The sequence below is a fragment of the Equus przewalskii genome, chromosome 6, assembly GCF_037783145.1.
Source record: "Equus przewalskii isolate Varuska chromosome 6, EquPr2, whole genome shotgun sequence".
Taxonomy (NCBI): domain Eukaryota; kingdom Metazoa; phylum Chordata; class Mammalia; order Perissodactyla; family Equidae; genus Equus; species Equus przewalskii.
The window spans coordinates 35,623,445-35,646,196 of NC_091836.1; the positions used below are offsets into that span (position 1 = coordinate 35,623,445).

General features: G+C 49.5%; 1 protein-coding gene and 1 long non-coding RNA gene across 3 annotated transcripts in view; both read right to left on the bottom strand.

The window, feature by feature from the left end:
* Window positions 1-5,032, bottom strand: part of LOC103549028 (uncharacterized) — a 73,613-nt gene extending 68,581 nt beyond the window's left edge. The window contains exon 1 of one of the 2 annotated variants that reach the window (XR_011541413.1): window positions 4,649-5,002. This is a non-coding gene — a long non-coding RNA (uncharacterized lncRNA). Of the gene's footprint in view, window positions 1-4,648 lie in introns of both variants that reach the window. The other variant, XR_011541414.1, reaches the window with a different exon arrangement.
* A 9,312-nt stretch (window positions 5,033-14,344) lies between these two features.
* RPUSD4 (RNA pseudouridine synthase D4) lies at window positions 14,345-22,744 on the bottom strand. The gene is made up of 7 exons (XM_008517103.2): window positions 22,548-22,744; window positions 22,007-22,172; window positions 20,528-20,729; window positions 17,151-17,244; window positions 16,933-17,077; window positions 15,464-15,561; window positions 14,345-14,923 (listed from the first exon to the last, which is right to left on the bottom strand). The coding sequence occupies exons 1-7, from the start codon at window positions 22,734-22,736 to the stop codon at window positions 14,684-14,686; spliced, it is 1,134 nt and encodes a 377-aa protein (XP_008515325.1). The 5' UTR covers window positions 22,737-22,744; the 3' UTR covers window positions 14,345-14,683.
* Between the last annotated feature and the right edge of the window lie 8 nt (window positions 22,745-22,752).

Here is a 22,752-nt window from a genome sequence, read left to right on the forward strand (position 1 = left end):
TTATGAAGCACTCCCTAGGCACCAGGCTGTGCTAGGCACTGGGCATGCAGTCGCGAACAAGACGGGGCAGTGTCTCCACCCGTGTCTTCAATCACAAAGTCCAAAGCTGGCCCGGACAGTATTCAGAATGCAGTCAGACAGTGATTTCTGGCTGCCTACATACTGGACTTGTCAACGTGAACGGTGATCTTTACATAGGTCCCTAAAAGCGATGGGATAGCATCTGCTTAAGAACAGAACTATGGGAGTCAGGTAAAACCATTTTCTTTTCCTTTTTTGAGGAAGATTAGCCCTGAGCTAACATCTGCTGCCAATCCTCCTCTTTTTGCTGAGGAAAACTGGCCCTGAGCTAACATCCATGCCCATCTTCCTCTACTTTGTATGTGGGACACTTGCCACAGCATGGCTTGCCAAGCGGTGCCATGTCCACACCCAGAATCTGGGCCACCAAAGTAGAACGTGTGCACTTAACCACTAGGCCACCTCGCTGGCCCCTAGAACCATTTTCAAATCTCAGTTCTGTGTCCCCTGGGACAGTTATTTAACCTCTGTCCCATTTGTGAAGAGTAGGTAATGCCGTCAACCTTGGAGGATTCTGTGGCGGGCCCCATGTGATAGTGGCTGTAAAGCACTTAGCACGGTGTCTGACGCTTGGGGACACACAGTACATGGAACCAATGATTGTCCCTGAGGACTGGAGTTTCCTATGCCTGTGAGCTGAAGATTCTGTTGCCAGTTGACATAGCCGTGTGTTCCAAGACAGTGGTTGCCAAACTTGGCTGAGTTGAAGAATCACTGTGGGAGCTTTTTAAAAATACAGATTTCTAAGCCCCACCCCAAACCTACTGAACAGAAACTCCAGGGATGGGGCCTGGGAATTTGCATTTTTAGACATCTCCAGGCTTGCAGTCTGCTAGGGAGAGCGAGGTGCAGGGGCTCCGATGAGCCCCGGCCCGCACCTCTGGCCCCAGCCCTGCTTCTCCTCGCTCTGGAGCTGAGCATCCCCAGCCCCAGCTTGCCTTCCCCAGGCTGCGGTGGGTCCCTTCTGGGCCAGGCGGCTGCTCCTGCTCGTAAAGCTCCCGATGAAAGGGGAGACAGACAGGAGAGGTCAAAGTTCACACAAGCTGCTCCGCCTTCTGTTTCATTTACAAGTGGCAGTCACCTCATTAAACCCAGTCTCCCTCCCCCCAGCCCTCGCCCCACAGCCCACCCCACACATGCCACGCTGCCCCCTCCTCCCCTCAGCCCTGGCTGGGCGTCAACATAGACACTTGGTTGGAGAACAAGTGGTCCAGAGGCAGACAGGTGACATTCTGGACATGCCCACCCACACTCCCTTTGGCGAGTCCAGGACCCCAAACTAGCCCAAGGCCTGGGGTAGAGAACTTGCTCAACAAATGTTTGATTTGTGAAACTCGGGCATTTATAAATGCATAAACTGGCATTTTGACAGCCATAAGACAACTCAGGCTTGGAAATGAGAGCTGATTCCTTCAGGAATTCCCGAGGAGGTGGCGTGCAGAAGGCAGGTCACCCACCGGGAGCTGAACCCTGGCTGTGCCGGTGACTTGCTGTCCCCCTCTCGTGCTCGGCTCCCTTCCCCAGACAAGAGGGGCTGCTGAGAGGATCAAATGGGGTAGACCAGGGAGCGATCCCCAGCGATGGGGTGCGCAGAGGACCTAGCAGGTGGAGAGGGGCGGTGGTTCCTGGGGCAGGGACATTTAAACCAGGCCCTGAAGGAGGGGCCCTAGCCAGGCCATGGGGGCATGCCGGTGAGAGAAGCCAAAGAGAGGGCGGGGCCGTGAGTAGGGGCACCAGGCCCCATCTGAGGAGGAAGAAGGTGGAGTGACAGGCGATGAAGGGGTCACAGTTACCCCAGGAGTGGGAGCCAGGCCTACACAGGCCTTCCTGGACAGATTCCAGACTCTGAGGAAGAGTGGAAGCCGCTGAGGGGCTTTAGGCCGGTGGTGAGGCGGCTAGACTTGCCTCTTCCTTTTCAGTCTTCAAGCCAATTTGTGAACCATGGAAGGAATCTGACTCTAAAGTCATCCTCAGGATGGTCCCCAGGAACAGGGCAGACAGAAAGCCCTTCTCCTCAGCCACCCCTCCCCCCACCCCTTCACAACAGAGAGACACAGAACTTGGGACTCAGGACAGGGCTGATGACAGCCCTGAGGGGGTGGAGGTGCCAGTGTTTCCATACAGGGCACGTGGGGAGGCAGGCCCTGGAAGGAGGGCCAGGGGCCGGCCTGGGAACGCTAGCAGAGCAGGCGTGGCTGGTACTGAGAGGGGTCACTCAGCTGGGGAGCAGTTACAGCTTACAGGGGCCCCAGGCTCGGGGTGCCAGAGAAGAGGGTGCCATCAGTGCTGTGGTCTCTGTGAAGGGTATCCAGTGAGCCTGCCACTAGGCCTCTCCTGGTGAAAGGGAGGCTGAAGCTGCCACCCAGAGGAGAGAAGGGACATTAACACAAAGGAGAGACAGACCCAAGAGAGAAAAAATGAAGGGAAAGAGCACCAGCGAGGGAAAGATTCCAGTCCAAACAGAAAGGAAAAGGCTCTAAATAGGGAAAACAGCAGAGGGATGAACGTATACAAAGGCTGTGAGAGAAAGAGAGAGATGGACAGAGAGACACACACACACAACAGAGAGAAAGAGAGACCATGGCAGAAACTACGACAGAGGCAGACAGACAGACGATGGGCAGCCAGCACTATCTGGAGCTTGACCCTGTTATGAGGGCTCCTGACCTCAGTGCTGGGGGGCAGGCCTGAGTGCTGTGCTATCAGTGGCCTCCCTCTCCCATTCTCCCGCCTGCAACCCCAGACGCAGCGTCAAGCTTCCCCATCCTCTCTGTGAGGTCCCACCTACAGGCAAGGACGCCCTGAGACAGGCCAGTGGGGTCGTGGGGACTGCTAGTGGTCCACCCACAGCAGCCTTGGGCAGGTAGGGGGGGCTGTCCATGGGGTATCAGGAACAAGAGCCTCTGGGAAAGACAAGGTCTGGGAGCCCCCAGGCATCCCACCCATGGGGACATCTCCCCCAGTTCACAGACTCTCCCAGTTCAGCTGCAGTGCTTGGCGGCAGGCTGGTTGGCATCTGTCCGGCGGAGAGCTGACACGAGGGGCCAGGGAGGGCAGGCAGCCGACCAACGCCAGGACGGTCCCTGTCACTTGCTTCACCCTGAAGCTTGTCCCTGTCCTCACACCCTCCAGGATGGGCTCTCTGGAGAGGCTCAGTGCCTGGCCCTGAGTGGGTACCAGGGGAACAGTGCAAAGTCCAAGTGTGGGGAGGAGGACAGGGACAGAGCCCCTCACAGGAAGCAGCCTGTGACCAGCACTGGTCAGCGCACAAAGGCTGCTGTGTTCCCATCTGCCCTCCTCCCCAAGGGGGTCCTGGACCTTGCTCTTCCAGCCCTGCCTTCCCCAGGTGTCCTGAGCTATCTGGTCTTGTCAGCGATGGCTGGGACAGGACACCAGCACTGACAGCTTTTGTCACAGCCCCCAGTCATGCTGGGGAGGTGAGGACAGATAGAGGGCTGCTTGTCAGATAGGCCGTGGGGCCACTGCTAACCCCACCCCTCCCTCCCTAAAGGTGGGCACGGGGAACAAAGCCGCTGGCATCCCCCCTGCCCCAGGCTCTCCCCTCTGCTCTCCTTCCTACTCTGCCTCTTGTTCCCCACTCCCTGCTCCAGAGAGCAGCGCTGGCAGCAGCTAAATTGCCCAGGAAGGAGTGATGCTGGTGCTGAGTGAACTTGCTTGGGAGGATGGGAAAGAAATAAAGCTTCTGACGTAGAGCCTCAACCACCCCCTTCCCTGATTTGGGGACACAGAAAGGAACTGATGCCAGATCTGGGAGGTTCCTGTAACCCTGGTATCCTGTGCTTCTGGCCCTCAACTCAGGACCCAAAGAGCCCTGGCTTCATGCCAGCATCTGCAAACCACCCCACACTCCTCAAGCAACCCAGGCCCTTCAGGGCTGTGGCAATGCTGTGTTCTCTCTCACATCTGTTCGCTTCCAGGCCGGGGGCCTTGGCTGGGGGTCTCTGCCATGTCCTCCACTCCCAAGTCTTGGTCTCCAGCTCCATCTTTGGTGGACAATCTGGTCTGGGGAACACCTGTGTTCCCACCGGTCCTCAGGGCCAGCTCCTGAGCTGCCCTGGGGGCTCCTGACATTCACTCCTGGGGCCAAACTGCTTGGGTGGCACTTGGCAACTCCTAAGCCAAGGCGTCCCCACGTCCAGCCTGGAACTGCAGCCTCTGCTCACAGGGGAGGAGCCGGCTCCCCTTTCCCATCCTACTTCTCCCCAAAAGTGTAGTAAGGAAGCATAGTTAGGGCTGTTCTCCATACCCTGGGGACTCTAGGAAAACATACTAACGGCCTAAAGAGCCTAACCTGAGACCTGCTCCCCTCCAGAAAAGTTGGTGGAAATCTATGAGCCAGCTGAGACTAGACAGCTCGATGGCACGATGGACACAAGGGTGTGCTCTGGTCTCAGCCTCCTCCCTTCCAAGCTGCGGGCCGTGGGGCAACCTGCTTCACTCGATTTCCTGGTCTCTAAAATACCCACTTTGGAACGGCTGTGAGGATTCAATCAGATGGCACAGATAAAACACACCGCACAGTGCCCAGGACAGCGTAAGCACTCACGTGAGCAGGTCCTGTTGCTCTCACTGTCCCGCTCAGGAACGATCAGGTCAGAACCTGCTGCCCAGGACTGGGGCGGGGGGCCCATCCCTCCGGGCCCAGGGGCGGGGACCTCCCTTCAGGGAGGTTCCACTCCAACGACAGGGAAGACTCCTGAGCTGGATCCAAATATTGAGTTACTTCACTGCCCTACTCTGCGACGCTGAATTTGTGGGTTCCCGGCAGGGGGCTGAGGCGGCTATTTCTTCTCCGAAATCAGTTTCTTGGCATAATGAGACTCAGGGGCCTGCAACTAGAAAGGCTCTCAGAGAGTGTCTCGAGCTGAGATTGCAGGCGTTGTCTCTTCCCACTCATTTCACAGGCCAGGACACTGAGGCCCAGAGAGGTGGTGACGCCGCTGTCGGCAGAATAAAAATAGCACAAGTGAATCATCTTCCCATCGTAAGACGTTCCTTCTGTTCCAGGCTCACACCCCGCTCTCTTCTCAGGGCTGCTGTCCATCCAGGTCAGGATCCGGAAAGGGTGGAAAGAGGATAACTGGGACTTCTTTGTTGACCTCGAAGATACCTGTACCCCTGGCAAATGCAGGGCAGGGCCAAGGGCTCTGAAGCCTGACAGACGTGGGTCAAAATCTGGTTCTGCTGTGCACCAGACGTGACCTCAGGGAGCCAGAGGGTCCTCCTCTGTAAAACAGAAATGAAAATGAGGGAGAATAGCTTGTTGCTCATAGGCTATCACTGAGAGCTTTAATTAAGCTAATACACTAAGAGGCTCTGTGTGGGCAACAAACGTCGAACGTTGAAGTTACTGTCACTGCTGGGAGGGAGGGAAGGCAGGGTATGCCTTGGGAGGGGTCACAGGCCCTCTGTCCTGCTCTCTTTCCTTTTTGGCTTTTCTTCCCTAGGCCAGAGAAGTAGAGGACAGGGCAAATCTGGTTTATAACTCCAGAAAAAAAAAACACCAGGGAAACTTCTGGAAAATTCTGTAACTTTAGACAGGAAAAAGGCCAGACTCCCTGGCTGGGCCAGGATGAGCTGGCAGCTTTTCAGTCCTGGCTCAAGGAGGTGCTGGTGTGTGTGCGTGCGTGTGTGTGTATGTGTGTGTGACTCCAAGGACTCAAGCTCAGGAGAGCCAGCAGCCCTCCCTCCTGTCTATCCTTCTGTCTTCTGCATCCCTCCCCTCCCTCATCTTCTCTTCCCCACCAGTGAGTGTGGGAACCCTTGGAGGGGGTGAACTCCTTGCAGCATGAGCGTGTCAGACCAGGCCTGGCAGCTGCCGGTTGGAAATATGGTTGAAGGCAGAGCCCATGACCTCTGAGGTCCCTCCCCACACTGAGATTCCTGATTCCAATGAGAGAATCCTCTTCTCTGACTCTCAGAACTGGGTGTTTCCAGCATGAAGTAACTACTACCTGCCCCTTAGAGTCAACTCCAAATGAAGTAGAAGGGTTTGGCCCCCACCCAGATGGTCCCCTCCCAGTGCCACTCCCCCAACCCACTCCCTACTCCCACTGCGAAGAGGGTGGGTAAGCTGGCCCAGGGCGCACCATGAACAGCAGGCCACGGGGGCCACAGGCTGGAGGTTTGGGACAAGGAGCCCAGAGCAGCCCAAAGGCTTAGGTGGAGAACTGGCCCCAGAGGACGGAGAGATGAAAGGGGTGACGAAGACAAGCTGGCGTCTTCCCCACAAAGCCTGTGATGGGAGAGGAGATTGTCTCCCTCCACAGCCCCGCCCCGGCCCTCACCTCTTGCTCCCTCCCTGACCTCCTTACTCACATCAAAGTGGGGACTCCTTCCCCTTCTCCTCTCCCTGAATGGGTCCAGGTCATCACTCCTGGCTCCCTGAAGCTGCTGATGGACAGATGGTAACAGCTCCCAGAGTGCTGAGAGAAGACTTGCTTCGGGTTAGCACAGCTCTCTGCATGGGGAAGGCTGCTGTGCCAGCGGCCTCTTCCTGCATCCCAGCCTCACAGCTCCCTTAGGACAGTTTGGTTAGTGTGCATTGAGAAAACAGGGTATACCACCAGCTCTGATGCTGGGGTTCAGGGGCCTACAGATGCAGGAGGTGGGAGATGCAGGAGGGGTGAGGGGCCCAAGGACTCCTCAATCCATGTCAGAAAGGCTGTGGGAGCAACAGAGGGTCCTGTGGGGAGAGGGGGGTGAGGCCTGCCTTGGAGGAGCTTATCACACCAGTGGAGGAGAAGGGCAGGGAGGGCGGCAGACATCACACGTCTAATGTGCCTAAAACATCACGGTGGCAGAGGCTTCCAAACATGTCACTCTCATGTTCCCTTTGCTGTGTATTAAATAATGTCTCATTTACCTGTTTTTATTAGTCAAAATCATACATGACTATCAATCAGTGCTTCTGATCAACAAAGAAATAGCAATGTTTTTTACTACACTGAACGAAAATAAAATCAGCCAGGAGCTAAGAAGCCTTGACATTGTAGCTGAGCTGTGCCACCCTGTGGCGGGTGAGTTGCACTTCCATCAGGCTTTTTAACAGTTGAGAACAGCTGGATCACATGGTCCGCAGCTCTATAACGAACTTGGAGTACTTTTATAACTGATTCTATTTCACATTCACTCCAGGAGCCCAAACCATGATCCCCCTCCTACCTCACTCTCCACCAGAGAACAGAAAACTCCAGGTTTTTTACTAAAAAGTAGGGGACTAAGATGTGCAACACTGGGGTGGCCAAAGTCAGGGTTATCAGGAGGTTAGAGAAAGACAGTGAAAGATTCTTGTGGAGGATACTTGATTAAAACCACATTTTGGAGTAGCTCAGCGGAAAGGGATAGAATCTGGGACACTGCTGACATCTCGTGGCCAAGCCAGAGACTGCAGTTATTTCTCGTTTTGCTTCCTTCATGGTAATACTGTAATGAAAGTAAACTGTTCCCTATGAAATTATCTATATTCAACCCAGCATGACCTTCAAAAATGGCAATTTACCAAAAAATTCCATGGGGGAAAGGATAATCAATTCAGCAAATGGTGCTGGGACAACTGGCTACTCCCATGCAAAGGTGGACACCTTCCTTACATCACACACAAAACGTAACTTAAATGGGTCATAGACCTAAATGTACGAGCTAAAACTAGAAAACCATTAGAAGAAAACATAGGAGGAAATCTCCATGACTTTGGATTAGGCAATGTTTTCTTAGACATGACACCAAAAGCACAACCTACAGAAGGAAAAATAAATTAGATTACATCAAAATTAAAAACTTTCGTGTTGTAAATGATATAATCAGGGAGGTGCAAAGACAACCCACAGAAGGGGAGAAAATGTTTGCAAATAACATATCTGATAAGAGACCAGTATTCAGAATATATAAAGAACTCTTACAACTTAATAATAAAAAGACAACCCAATTTAAAAATGGGCAAAGGATTTGAATAGACATTTCTTCAAACAAAATATATAAATGGCTACTAAACACATGAAAAGATGCTCAATAACATTAGCCATCAGTGAAATGCAAATCAAAACCACAATGAGAAACCACTTCACATCCCCTAGGATGTCTACAATCAGAGATAGGTGTTATCACAATCAGAAATAAGTGTTGGTGAGAAAGTAGGACCTTACACATAGTAGCTGGGAAGGCAAAATGGTGCAACCACTTTGGAAAACAGTCTGGCGGTTCTACAAAGAGTTAAGTGGAGTTCTCATATGACCCAGCAATTCCACTCCTAGGTATGTGCCCGAGAGAGAGGAAAACATACACCCACACAAAAACTTGTACATGAATGTTCACAGCAGCATGATTCACAATAGCCAAAAAGTGGAAACAATCATCAACTGATGAGTGGATAAACCAAATCTGGTATATTTATAGAATGGAATATTATTCAGCAATAAAAAGAAATGAAATAGTGATATATGTTACAACATGGATGAACCTTGAAAACATTATGCCGAGTGGAAGAAGCCAGGCACAAAAGATCATATGTCGCCTGATTCTATTTATGTGAAGTATCCAAAGTAGGCAGATCTATAGAGACAGAATATAGATCAGTGGTTGGCTACAGCTGGGTGTAAGCCGGAATGGGGAGGACTGCTCAAAGGGTATAGAGTCTTTTTGTGAGGATGAAGACATTCCAAAAATAGATCATGGTGATACTTGTCCAATTCAGTGAACATGCTAAAACTATTGAATCACACTCTTTAAATGGATGAATTTTAGGTATGTGAATTTTATCTCAATAAAGATCCTTTTTCAATGGCAAATTTAATCTGTTTCAACCTAATATATTACATTAATTGGACCCTTACCGTATGTTAGGAACTCTTCTGGGAACTTAATATGAATTATTTCATTTAATCCTTAAAATATGTCTAATATAGGTACTATTACTATACCCATTTTGCAGGTGAGTGAACTGAGGCTTGGGTAAGTAAATTACCTGCGGTCATAGCAAATAGATAGCAGAGCTATGATTTGAATCCAAGCCCATCTGCCACCAGAGCCTGAGAGCCACACCACACTGCTAGGGCTGCCTCTCTGCTCAGTCACCACTTTTTGAGGGTTTACAGGTACAGGGCTTGGGGGCCAAAGACACAAAGATGAAGACTTGAGGCCTGCCCACAAGCAGCTCGCAGCTTGGGAGGAGGTAGATACAGTTAGAGGAAATGATTAAGATACACTGTAGTAAGTGCTGGATGGTAAGGGTGGCACAAGCTCGAGGTGCTCTGGGAACACCAGGTCAATGCCCATCCTCTGGCCTGCCCTCTGTGGAAGCAGGAATGTATAATAGCACTTACAGCAGATGGGGAGGGCTACCCCCAAAACCTGTTCCTCCCCCATTTATTGCCAACTCATCTCATCAACTTGCCTACTCAAACAGAGGCCATGGGAGTAATCCTACATTCTCCCTTTAGCCCAAAATCCATCGACCTGTCAGTTCTACCCATTCCACTTCCAAGCTGTAATGCAAACCTGTCTACTCGGCCTCCAGTGCCCCACCCTAGTGCAAGCCACAGCCACATCTCACCTAGACACGGCAAGGGCCTCCTCACCAGTCTCCCTACTGCCATGTTTACCTCTCGGCAAAACACTGCACACGTTCATTGAGGAGTTCCGTAGGGTGAGCCGGAAGCTGGCCAACAGCCGTACAGGTATGCAGGGTGGGCATTAGTTCTGGGCATGGGGTGGGGAGTGTTAAAGAGAGGTGATATGAATAGTGTGTGCCCCATCGTGTGCGTGGACATTTCTACATGTGTATGGACATACTGATGTGGGCTCAAAGGCACGGGTTACCTGCGCAGGATATGTTTGGGTGCAGGTCACTGCAACTGCATCTACACAGCATGGGGAAATTCCCGTGAAAGAGCTGCACCCTACTGTGTGATCACCTCTGATTATTATCCCTCCTTCACTGCTTCGGATTGTAGCAAATGAGTGTGCTAAGTGGGGTGCAAGGAAGGAGGTGAATAGAAATGTCCCAAGGCCATTTTCCTGAAAGGACCCTGAGACCCCAGCTGCTGGGAGTGTGTATACAGCCACCAAGGCGGGTCGCTCACTGGGAGTCAGGAAGGTGAAGGGTTCCCTAGATAGGAAGCTTCTGAATCCTTGGAAATTCCCAAGTAATGGAAGTCCTTGTTATTCATGATGGGTCCTGATAGTCTGTGCTAAAGTGGTGACCCACGGTGGACCCCTGGGTGGCTTTAGGATGGGGGCTGGCCACAGCAGAAGACCAGCCATGTGATTAGAGGGCTGGGGCTTTAAGACGGGAAGGGGAGCTGGACTGAGTTCAGTCACGTGGCCGGTGATCTAACCAATCGTGCTACATGATGAAACCCCAATAAAAACTCCAGACACCGAAGCTGAAGGGACCTTCCTGGTTGGTAACATCCATGTCTAGGAGGGTGACATGTCCTACCCCCTGGGACAGGACATGGTAGCTGCATGATTGGGACCCTCCCAGACTGTCCCCATGTGTCTCTTCTCTTGGCTGGTCCTGATTTGTATCCTGTTATGGCTGTAATAAAACAGTAAGTATAGCACTTTCCTGAGTTCTGGGAGTCATTCTAGTAAATTATCAAGCCTGTGTGGGTTGTGGGAACCCCTGAATTTGTGGCTAGTTGGTGACAGGGTTCAGAATATGCTACCCCAAATCACGGCACCTTGGCATATTGAATATTGTAAAGGCAAGAAGTTTGAGAAACAGCAGAAGCAGGAAGGTCCCTCTGTCCTCCTCTGCTTCCATTGCCCCTCTTCCCTGAAGCAGGCCATAAACCCTCCCATGTGAGGTGCCCTCCCTACACCGAGGAAAGAAGCATCTTTGTCCCTAGAAACAACGAGATACCAGAAGAATCCTCAGCAACAGGCCTGGCTGAGCGTCCCCTAGTCTACTAACAACGACCTCCTCCTCCTCAGCCTGCCACACTCCTCCACGACCGGCCACTCTTCCTCAAACCTAGCATGAAAGACTCAGGTCTGTTTCTTTGGATCTTCATTTCCTTATAAAGGCTCCTGGATCATGTAAAACTTCTATTAAATAAATTTGTTTTTGTCCTGTTAATCTGTCAGTTCAATTATTTAGACCCAGCCAGGGACCCTAAGAGGGTCGAGAAGAATTTTCCGTCCTCTACATTGGTCACAAAGGCGAGTGGCCTGGGAACCCCTGAGCTTGTGGCTGGTGTCTGCAGAGGAGTCTCTGGAGGACTGGGCACTTGTGAGGTTTGGCTCAACCCCGGGCAGTTAGTGTCAGAATGTCAGTGCACCGAGGCAGCACTGCTCACCCCATGGGGGAAAGTCGCCTGCGTCCCGGGCCTGCTTTGCACAGCACAGATAGGCTGTTTTTCGTATGTGCTACTAGGCATGCGGGCTGAAAACAGCCCAGAACGCCAAGGGCAGCAGACTTAGAAAACGTGGGGTGGGTTTTGCTGTATCCCTCTGTCCTAGTTCCAAGAGCCCTCCTCCGCTCTGAGCCAGGAACCTGGCAATGGTCTCAACACCTGCTTCTGAGTGTGGTCTCTGGTGGGAACTGGCAGGGTGCCTGTCATCCTATTTCTAACCCACTCTGGCCCTCTCCCTTCCAGATCTATCCCGTCATGGTTGAAGTACAGAGAGAGGGAAGCTGGTGCTCAGGAAGAGGGAGTAGGATTGAAGAGGGAAGTGCCTTTTCAGAGAAGGGTTGGGGGTGGAGTTCAGACTCAATGACTAACTGGACTGGGGATGGGTGCGAGGGAGAAGTTTAGGGTGGTTCCCACGACTCTGGGGAGACCTTTTAACCGAGATAGGTGACAGGAGAGGAGGACCAGGTCTGGAGAGAGATGAGCAGTTTGGGCATGATTCAAGGAGCTCCTAGGGAACTCCAAGGGACAATAGCGACAGGCAGATAGATGTGAAGGTCAAGAGCTCAAGGGAGAGACCAAGGTCAGAGAGAGATTTACAAGGCTTCAGCAAACAGGCAGATGTCCCGAAAGCTGACCCAGCTCTGCTGCAAGGTCACTTGGGTGAAGAGCAGTATAGAAAGATGGAGTCCCTGGAGTATTAAGGCTGAAGCCCTTCAAGGACCCTGGGAGGAAAGCAAACGAGAAGATGCAGCAGGAGCTCATGGAATCAGAGCGAGTGAGGAGCCCAGAGTAGGGGAGGCTGGTTATGACACTTAAAGACAAGGTGTGGTATGAGGATTGAGAAAAGGGCTGTGCCGGCTTAGGTTGACCATGCCCAACTGGAAAAAGCTGCCCTGGTTACCAACGGCCCAGGAGCTGCTTCCTGGAGCAAAACAACCGGCATGCTGCCTCCCAGGTCTGGAGTGAGCCTGTGCTCCAGCCTCCCAGATAAAATAACCAGCAATTCCTAGCGGCACACAGCAGACGTTCGGGGGAAAGCTAAAGACAGGAGTCCCAACGGGGAAGGAATGGAGTCTTTCATTATAAGGCTTTTTGTTCTTGATTTTTTTAATCATGTGCATGTAGAACTTTAACAAAAAGAATGAAAAACCACTTTCACACTAATTATATGACTTACTACTAAATCCAATCTTTTCAGTGGCTCTAACTAGTATTTCATTTTAGGCACATTCCAGCCTCCCTTGCTGTGTAACCCCAGCTTCTCAGGCCACACTGACCCGAAGTAAAAGTTCTCAGATGATTTTCAAGGATTAAGGATAGCTACTATACCCAGCAAGACCAAGAAAACCCAGACAGGAGAAGGCAGAGTGTCCCCACTCCTCGCTGCCCCCACCCTGCAGCAGCTCTGAGCCCTCTGAGCAGATTTCCACAGGCCGTCCCCTTCCCCAGCTGACACCCGCGGTCCTGGGCTGCCCTCCCTCCAGATTGCGTGGGCTGCTGCCTAGTTCCTCTGGGGTGGTTCCCTGGGTACCTGGGGTTTCTCCAAACACTCACAAGACTAGGGGTCCCCTTCATTTGTCTTCCCAAATCAAAGTCAACTACCGATATCTTCTAAGTGTCACCTTTGTCTTGACCAGTGTGGTTTACTAGAAAGAGAAACAGCCAAAATATTTAGGCCTTGTATAAACAAATACAGTTATCTCATTGGTGCTTCTGAAGTTAAATCCATCATGCATGGGAACAGGTACCATGGGGACAGGGAAGGGCTGCCCTCAGGGCTTTCCCCTGCTGTGCTCTCCCTCCCACTTTTCTCAACTCAGCCCACAGTAACAGGGGTGTATCTGTTTGCAAGAAACAAAGCGGGGAGCTGGCCCAGTGGCGCAGCAGTTAAGTGCGCACGTTCCGCTTCGGTGGCCCGGGGTTTGCTGGTTTGGATCCCTGGTGCAGACAGGGCACTACTTGTCAAGCCATGCTGTGGCAGGTATCTCACATATAAAGTAGAGGAAGATGGGCATGGATATTAGCTCAGGGCCAGTCTTCCTCAAAAAAAAAAACAAAAAAAAACAAAAAGAAAACAAAAGAAACAAGCTGGGAGCTAGCTGGACAGCTGAGCAGGGAGGCCAGGAGAACGGCCATCCCTAGTGGTGTTCAGCATGGCCATCTCCTTCCTGAGACTCGGGAACAGGAGGCTTGCCTCCTAAGCTAAGCTTTAAAAAATGGGAGCAGCCTCATAACCACACACTCACAGGTAACTGAAGCACCCCCCGCCCCCCCGCCCCCGCCGAGTCTAGAAAGGGCAGAGACTACATGCAGCCAAAACCAAGAACTGATCCAGAACTTCCAGATGGCACCTTCCCCCAAGTCTCTACTCCATTCTTTAGACACAGGTTACAAACAGCCTGCAGACGAAATGCACCCTGCAAAGATGATCCGCACGGCTGCCTCAGTGTCTCTTTAAACTCTGATTTAGTTAGCAATGTAAGGGGGGATTTCACACAAACATCCAGGTTTCCTGACTCTCGAAAATAAACTGGAAAACCTGTTCCCACAGAGCAACACCAAGCCGGAGGCCACAGCTGCCTTCTGTGGACAGCGTGAGTGCACCCCGCACAGCCTGTCCCCTGCCCACCTCACCTTTCACACCTGCTTTCCTTGCTTATCAGCACCCCCTCCCGGCTCCGTCACTAGTGCAGTCAGGCTCCCGTGCCGGAGCTGGGGAGGATCCCTGCACCCTACCAAGGGGCCTCTAAAACCCAGGACGACACGAGCGGAGCAGAAAGGTCTGCAATAGCTCCTGCGGCTCCATGCAGACAGCAGCTAACCACTTCTGGATTTCTCTCTACGTTAGAGAACCATCATGCTCTTTCCAGCCACAGGAGAGAACCTTCCTGATAGATCAAGCTTTATTGTCAGATGGAAACAGTTCCTGATCACAGATCCTGTGCTTTAGTTCTCCTTTTCCAATTACTGACCCAGTCTACCTGGTCCTGGGCTCTCCTCCATCTCGGCAAGGGGGCCCCAAGGCAGGAAGACTTCTGCAGGCTCTTCCAGCGTGGGGCCAAAGTATCGGTAAACAGACTTTAGTTTCCAATAAAAGGAGAAGCAGCTGGGTTTCTTCAACTTATCATACCTGGCTGGCTCTTCTGGAGTCTGTCTCAAGTGAGGAGTTACCAGAATCCATTAAACAAAGCGAAAAATTTACAGGCCAAACAGCCCAACGGTCTTTACTGTGCTCCCAGATGTCCAGCATCATCGTTCCCATTTGGATCCTGACTTGGAATCTCTAAGCCCAGACGGTTCAGGGAACGTACAAAGTAGCGAGGAAGCCTGCAGACCAAGTTGAGCTCCTCCTTCCTGGAGCCCAGGGCAGGCAGGATCAGCTGGCGGGCGTGCAGGTGAAGGGGGATGTGGCGAGCCTTGGACTGCTGCAGCCCCAGCTTCTTCAGGGTGCCAACAGACAGCTTCTATACAAAGACAAGACAGCCTCCTGAGTGCAAGGCCAACGGTTCACCCTTGAGCAAAGACAGGGTCAGAAGACTTCCACTTAGCAGCACTAACCCCCGGGAGACGTAGTAATGGAGAGACTGCTGTGGGGCACTTCTTGGAAGGGTTCAGAACCCTGGTAAGGGAAAAACCACAACACCGGGGAAGCTCTTAGTGGCTGATTCTCTGGCCTCCCAAGAGAACGGGCTGTAACATCAAAATACAAAAGTTTCCACCATTGCTCTTTAGCAGTAGCATGAAAGGCTGCTTTGAGCCTTCAGGAAGTCTCCTCGCCCTGCCCACAGCCTCCTAACAAAATCTGGGACTAAAGAAATGAAGCAGAAAGGTCTGCTAATAGATCATGCAGCTCCCAGAGGACAGCAGCTAACCACTTCTGAACCTCTCCATAAGTTAGAGAACTAGCATAGCACCATGTCTGAAGACGATCCTCAGGGTTTCAACCAGGGGAAAGTGTCAGTTCCCCCCTTATTCTGCTGCATATTGGGTCAAACCAGTATTACCTGGGGGGCCAGCCTATTCCAGTCCGAGTACTTGTGGTCACCAAGGATTGGGCAATCCAACCCAAATGACAGGTGAACTCGAAGCTGATGTTTTATCCCTTTGAAAAAATCAGAAAACTTATGAATAGCTACAGAAACAATACCACTGGCGGCCTCTGGTTCTAATCATACTACATCAAAGCACAGTATAGCTGGCAAAGCCCCAACTACCAGAAGGATAGAGAATAACAGAACAAATGATAAGCTACTAGAAAGTAAACACCATCAGTACTGGGAAGCCTCTAAGCCCCCTCCCACTCATGACTCTCCTTCCACCACAGACAGCCAGCAGCAGCAGCTTGGTGTGCACCATTGCCAAGCTTTTTGTTTTTAAATAATTTTGTTATATAACACTTAATACTATTGCTTTGCACATTTATTTGCTTATTTATTTTTGCTGAAGAAGATTTGCCCTGAGCTAACATCCGTTGCCAATCTTCCTCTTTTTGTATGTGAGCCAACGCCACAGAACGGCCACTGACAGGTGAGTGGTGTAGGTCCATGCCCAGAAACCAAACCCAGGCTGCTGAGGCACAGTGTGCCAAACTTCACCACTAGGCCACCGGGGCTGGCCCTGCACATTTATTTTTTACTGTAGCAAAATATACATAACATAAAATTTACCATTTTAACTATTTTTAAATGTACAGCTCAGTGGCATTAAGTACATTCAGATTGTTGTGCAACCATCCACCTCCAGAACTTTTTCTTCACCCCAAACTGAAACTCTGTCCCCATTAAACACTAACTCCCGATGTCCTTCTCTCTCCAGCTCCTGGTAACCACTATTCTACTTTCTGTCTCTATGAATTTGACTATTCTAGGAACATTACATAAACAGAATCATACAATATTTGTCCTGTTGTGTCTAGCTTATTTCATTTAGCATAATGTCCTCAAGGTTCAACCACGTTGTAGCATGTATCAGAATTACCTTCCTTTTAACGCTGAATAATACAATAAATTGTATGGATATACCACATTTTGTTTATCCATTTATCTGTCAACGAACATTTGGGTTGTTTTCACCTTTCGGCTGTTGTGAATGCTGCTGCTATGAACACTGGTGTACAAGTCTCTTTTCCAATCCCTGCTTTCAATTCTTTTGGGTATTTACCCAAGAGTAGAACAGCTGAATCATACGGTTATTCTATGCTTAATTTTTTGAGAAACCACTTTGCAAATTTCTAAATAAATGTAAGCAAACTGTTTATATCCTTCTGCTACCTAGTGTTTTTAACAGTCATCCCTAGTGGAGTTCTGAGCCCCAGATCAGCACCAGAAGCACACTCTCGAACAAGTCAGCTGCGACCCCAGCATCCCCACCACAAGAGCTGCTCAGTAGAGGGGCAGAGCCCAGCAAAAGACCCTGGACAAAGCTGAGCAGCACTGGGGTTTTGCCATCCCACTGCAGAATGGTGGCACCTCACCAGTAACAGGCTGGAGCTCCAGGAGGGCGGAGGAGAGAGTGTTGCTCAGCACCTGGTACTGAGTCACAGCCACATGCGCGTTGCGCCTCATCCGTACTCTCACCATTTTCCCACTGTCCATGCGGTAGCTCGGGGACAGCGTCATCTGAAGCCAAAGAAATCAAGATGTGATTTCAAAGGAAGAGGAGAAAACCCACCCCAGGAGGTGGCTCACTCACCTTGTGGTGGTGCTGCTGGCCCTGCACCTCCTTCTCAATGATGGGGATGTCCACGACTCCTGCTGAGGGCACCGGGACGCGCACAGTGATGGCCCTAGGCGACACATAGACCCCTGCTTCAGCCACAGAGATGAGTGAGGCGCTCCTTGAATTTGGCTACTCACAGGTTTTAACACTGGAGCTTCTGCACTACTGTGGTCAGTTCTTAAGACCAGAGGGTCTTGAATGATCTCTTGGTATAGTGCTTAGCCTGAGCGCTTGATACTATTCTTATAAATATAACCTTTTTACTACTAAGTGCTATATGCTAATGGTAGAATATTTGGGGAAAAAAATAGACAAACAAAATAATTTTATTAATAACATGGTCTTTAATTCCGGCCTTTAAAAATGAGTATGTATAGGGGCCAGCCTGGTGGCATAGCGGTTAAGTTCACATACTCCGCTTCCGTGGCCCAGGGTTTGCGGTTTCAGATCCCACGTGCAGACCTACACACTGCTTGTCAAGACATGCTGTGGTGGCATCCCACATACAAAATAGAGGAAGACTGGCATAGATGTTAGCTCAGGGACAATCTTCCTCACCAAAAAAAAAAAAAGAGTAAAAGAGTATGTATAGTTTAAAATAAAATTAGGGTAATAAGGTTTTACATCCTATGTTTCTGATTTAAATAACAAAAGATGGTAAGTTCTAATTGCATAGGAAATGAATGAATAAATAAATGAATGAACTGAGTGAAGAATTCACAGGACCAATCCTGCCCGATTTGCCAAGTAGATAAAACAGGGAGTAACTGTGCTCAAAGGAGTCACAGGGCCCAGAACCACAACTTGGGAACTCAGTCCAAATCACTTTTGTTGGAGGTGTCCCTTCATCACCTCAGACAGGGAGAAGGCTGTTTAATCTGTCCTCACGTTTATGCCTCTTCCAGGATAGTCACGGAGGAGTCCTCCTGGGTACCTGGTGGCCTGCCACAGAATCACTGAACAAGGGACCCACAGCCACACAGATGTAACATCTCATACCCTGGTCACCCCACTTCAGGTTGGCAGCAGTTTGGGCAGCTATCTGATATATTCTATGAAACTTAAACTGAGCCGTAACTACTAGATCACTCTTCCTAATGAAATACCACACTGCTCAAAAATGTTCAGTCAGTACATGTTCACTGAATGTAAACCGGCACTGATTTAGGCAGGTATCTGCTCCATACAGACGAACAAGACAAAAATCCCTGCTCTCAAGGAATTCGAAGTCTAGTAAGAAGACTCTCACAAATGACTGCAATGTAACAAGGTGCTCTCACGGCAAGTCAGCAAACGCTCCTCGGCTGCCTGCTGTGTTCTATTTCTACCTTCCACGTCCTGTGCCTGGTGTTCAAGACCATCGTTCACGAGGTTCCGGCCTACCTCTCCAGCATTATCTGCCCCCAACCCCACTCCCAACTGGACTGTATGCCCTACTCTTTCATATGTGCCATTCTCACAACCTAGAACAATTTCTCCATCTCGTCTACCAGATCTTACTCGTTCATCAAGACCCAGTTAACTGATTTCAACTCCTCCATGAAGCCTGATCCTGAGAATGGCTACCAATTCTGAACTTTCATGAACAATTTTCACAAATAACATAACACCTCTTATAGACTTACATTTCATACTTGTATACATAATCGTCTTGATTTTTCTATCTTTCAGCCTTCACTATGAGCCAGGCACTCTGTTAAACACTTTACATGCACTGTCTCACTTAACTCTCTCATCAACTCCATTATTCCCATATTCCTGAAGAAAAAGCTCAGAGAAGTTTACTAACTTGCCTAAGGTCCCACACTGGTAAATGACACAGCTGAGAGTTGGACGCCAATCTTTTTGAGCTCTTAGCTACTGTGCTACACTTCCCCCATTATCTGTAATCATTTATTACAGTGGTTCTTAAACCTGATTCTCCATCAGAGTCACTTGTGGAGCTTTAAAAAAAATACAGATGCTCAATCCCCACTCCCACTAGACTTATGAATCAGAACCTCTGTGGGTGGGTCTCAAGCATATAGATTTTTTTAAAGGCTCCCAAAATAAAGTAGCTGCAAAATCTGTAGTACAAAAAGGACTAACAATCAAAATATAAAAAGAATACTTACAAATCCAACAGAAAGCAATAAACAACCTAATATAAAATGGGCAAAAGAAATAAACAGTCTGTTCACAAAAAGGGAAACTCAAACAGCTAATAAACACGAAAAGACAGTCAATATCACTAGTACACAGGGAAATAGAAAATAAAATATTTTTTTACCCATCAGGGTGGCAAACCTTTGCAACTGCATTGATCAGGCATAAGGGGAGGTGGACACTCACCACTGCTAGTGGGAGTAAAAACTGACATAACCATTTTGGAGAGCAATCAGGTAGTAACTATTCAAATTTTAAATGTCTGTACCCTTCATCCCAGCAATTCCACTTCTAGGAATCTGTCTTAAAGATATACTCACATATTCTTTTCAATAGGCTCTGCAAAATGGGAAATTACCTAAACATGAATCAGTAAGGAAATTATGACACAGCCATACAGTGGAATACTATAGAGCCATTAAAAAGGAGATAGCTCTAAATGCACAAGACAAAATGTTCTCCAAGGTATACTGCCCAAGTGAGAAAAGCAAGAGCAAAGCAGGGCAAAATATGCTGCCATATGATACTATGCTGCTACAGGCCCAGGGTAACTCTGGAAGTTTACACAAGACAGTAGTAATAGTGATGGCCTCTGGGGAAGGAAATTGAGTAGATGGAGGACAGGCATTTTTGCTCATGTATCTTTCTTGTATTAAAAAAACTGAGGTAAACCTATATGCACTAACATGGAAAGATCGCCAAGACATAGAGTTAAGTGGGAAAACAAAGTACAACATACATTGTGCAACATGATATATATACACTTATGTATGTGTCCGTGTAGATATACACACAAATACACACATACTGTATGTACTAGACACGGTATAAATACATTGAGTAAGGACCAGAGGAATAAAAACCAAACTACCGCAAGGGAAGGGACTAGAATGACAGAGCGGGTGGATTCTCGAGGAGTTTTCTGCTTTATCTTTGTTGTTTGACTGTTTTACCACAGGAATGAAATCATGTTTTATTTGTATAATTAATTTTCAATAATTTTTATGCACAGCCATAATTAGGAGCCAGTATTCTGTGAGACTCTAATATTCTAAGCACCAAATCTGTTTCCTATGCTTTTCATCTGCCCACAGGTCTTCGGACAGTGCCTTCTATTAAAGGAGTTCCTGCTGTATGAATGGATGGATAGATGAAAGGGATGTCTTCATTTATACCACCTCCGCCACCATCAATGGGCTTCATACCAGTACTTCTTTGCCACCTGACGGGTTCTAAACAACTCTTGGACTTGGTGTGCCACTTCCTTCTCCCAAGCCAACACCATTACGCCTGTAGTTTCCTTGTCTAGCCGGTGGCACAGATGAAGGGGATCTGCCTTGTGGCCATGAAGTATCTTTGCCAGGATGGGCAGTACATCACTGATGCAGAGCTGGACCCCAGGGCCACCTAAGGAGGGAAAAGCCAGAAGTTTGAGTCACCAGGAAAAGATCCCACCAAAGAACTCTACTTGGGAAAAAAGCCCTTACTGGATTAACTGACAATGCTTTCTAGATCCTTATTACTGAAGTGTGGTCCAGGGACTAGCAACATCGCTATGCTCAGGGAGCTTGCTAGAAAGGACTCTCAGGCCCCTGATGCAGACTATTAAACCAAAATCTGCATTTTAACAAGATGCCCAAGTGACTCGTATGCATATTAAAGTTTAAGAAGCTTGAGAAGTGCTGTCCTAGAGCATGCAGCTTTTTCCTCATATATATTTTTTTAATCTACTTATATACTCACACTAAAATCAGCAATTAAAATGAGGAAGTCTGATATTTCACTAAATAAACAAAGGTTTGAGAATTTGCCAAGTAAACCCTAGAGAAATGCAAGACCGTGAGGTCCTCCTGAGGCCTTAGAGAAGAGCTACGAGGATGGGCGTCGCGGTGAGGCGGTCCTGGGTTCTACTCTATGTACTCTCCTAACTAGCCACTGACCTCAGGCAGATTACTTAATCTTTCCCACTTTCAGTTGTGTCATCTATAAAATGTAAATATGTGGCCAATAATTATCTCATGGGGAATGGGAAAGCAAGACATTGTTGTGAGGATCAAAAGAGAAAGAAACCCACAAAGCACTCGGCCATGTCTGATTTAATTCCCTGCCTTTATGCACAACCTTCTCCATATGTCCCTAAAAGGCACTCTTCTTCTAGCTAAAAGATGCCTTTTCCCTCAGCAAAACCCTTTCCACAAATGCATCTTTTTCTATCAGTCTTTCCCGACTCACTCCAGCTGTCTGACAACTACACTCAACATTTGTTCAAAAACATTCACATGTCCATTAAATTCTTGGCACTCTGGGGTTTTGTTAGGTATACTCCAACACACATACACACACCATCCCCAAATATAGTTTCTTTATATGTTATTTCCTCTTTCCCAGTTTTGATGGAAAATAACCCGAAGACAAGAACCACACAGCCTTTGAACTTCTCTATAGCAGTCCCTGTGGAGGTCTGCACACAGTGCATTCCACAAATCACTGCCAAGTGCAAATGTCTGGAAGGTGGGACTGTCTTATTTCTCTCTCTGTCTCCAGTAGTGCCTTATATAGGACAGTACTCCACAAACTTTAATTATTTTGAACGCAAGGCTTCCGAAAGCCCAAAGGTAACTGTCAGTCGCCCCAGCTGCAACAGAGAGCAGCAGCAGGCCCTCCCTCTCCCAAGCTGTCCTTACCATGCACAGGGAGACCGTAGGGCTTATTGATGACCAGAAGGTCCTTGTCCTGGTGGATAATCCCTCGACTCAGCGCCTTAGCAAGTACGTTGGGGTGGACCCGCTGCAGCTGCTGTGTGAACCGCACTAGTTCTTGCACTCTCCGCTGAACAGGGTTTGTGGGCACCTACGGGGAGAGAGCAGCGACGGGAAATGCCTGGTGGGAAAAACCTTGATTAAGTCTGGATGAGAATTTGGGTAGGGAATGCCCGTATCTTTGCACGAGGCTCGCGCCTTCCCCGAGGAATGTGAGAGCAGGGGTGCGCGTCCGTCTTACCTGTATCCACGTGGTGCTCAGGACGAGCGTGGCAAGAGCCAAAGACCCGGCCCATAGGAACACACCGTACCCTACCGACCTCTCCTCTCCGCTGTCTCCCCATCGTCCCACCACAAGTCCTCGACAGTTACTTGGTATCTATCAGAGGACCCGCCTACCTCACTCCCCGCCTGGGAGACCAGTGAGCGCACTGCCTCTTGGGAGTTGTGGTCCTTCCGGACTCACCGGCTCCTTCTTCGTCTTTTGTTCCTGTTTCTGGGTTCGGAGCCTCTCCGCCAATCGCTGGGCATCCAAGGGCCTAGAGGCAGCAGCGGCGGAACGAAACGGCTTTGGGCTGAGAGTGAAGAGACTCCCAAAACGCCGCCCGGTACGCCGGACCCAGAGGCCCGGAGCACTGCAGGCGGGCGCCGCCATCTTGCCAGGAAGGGAG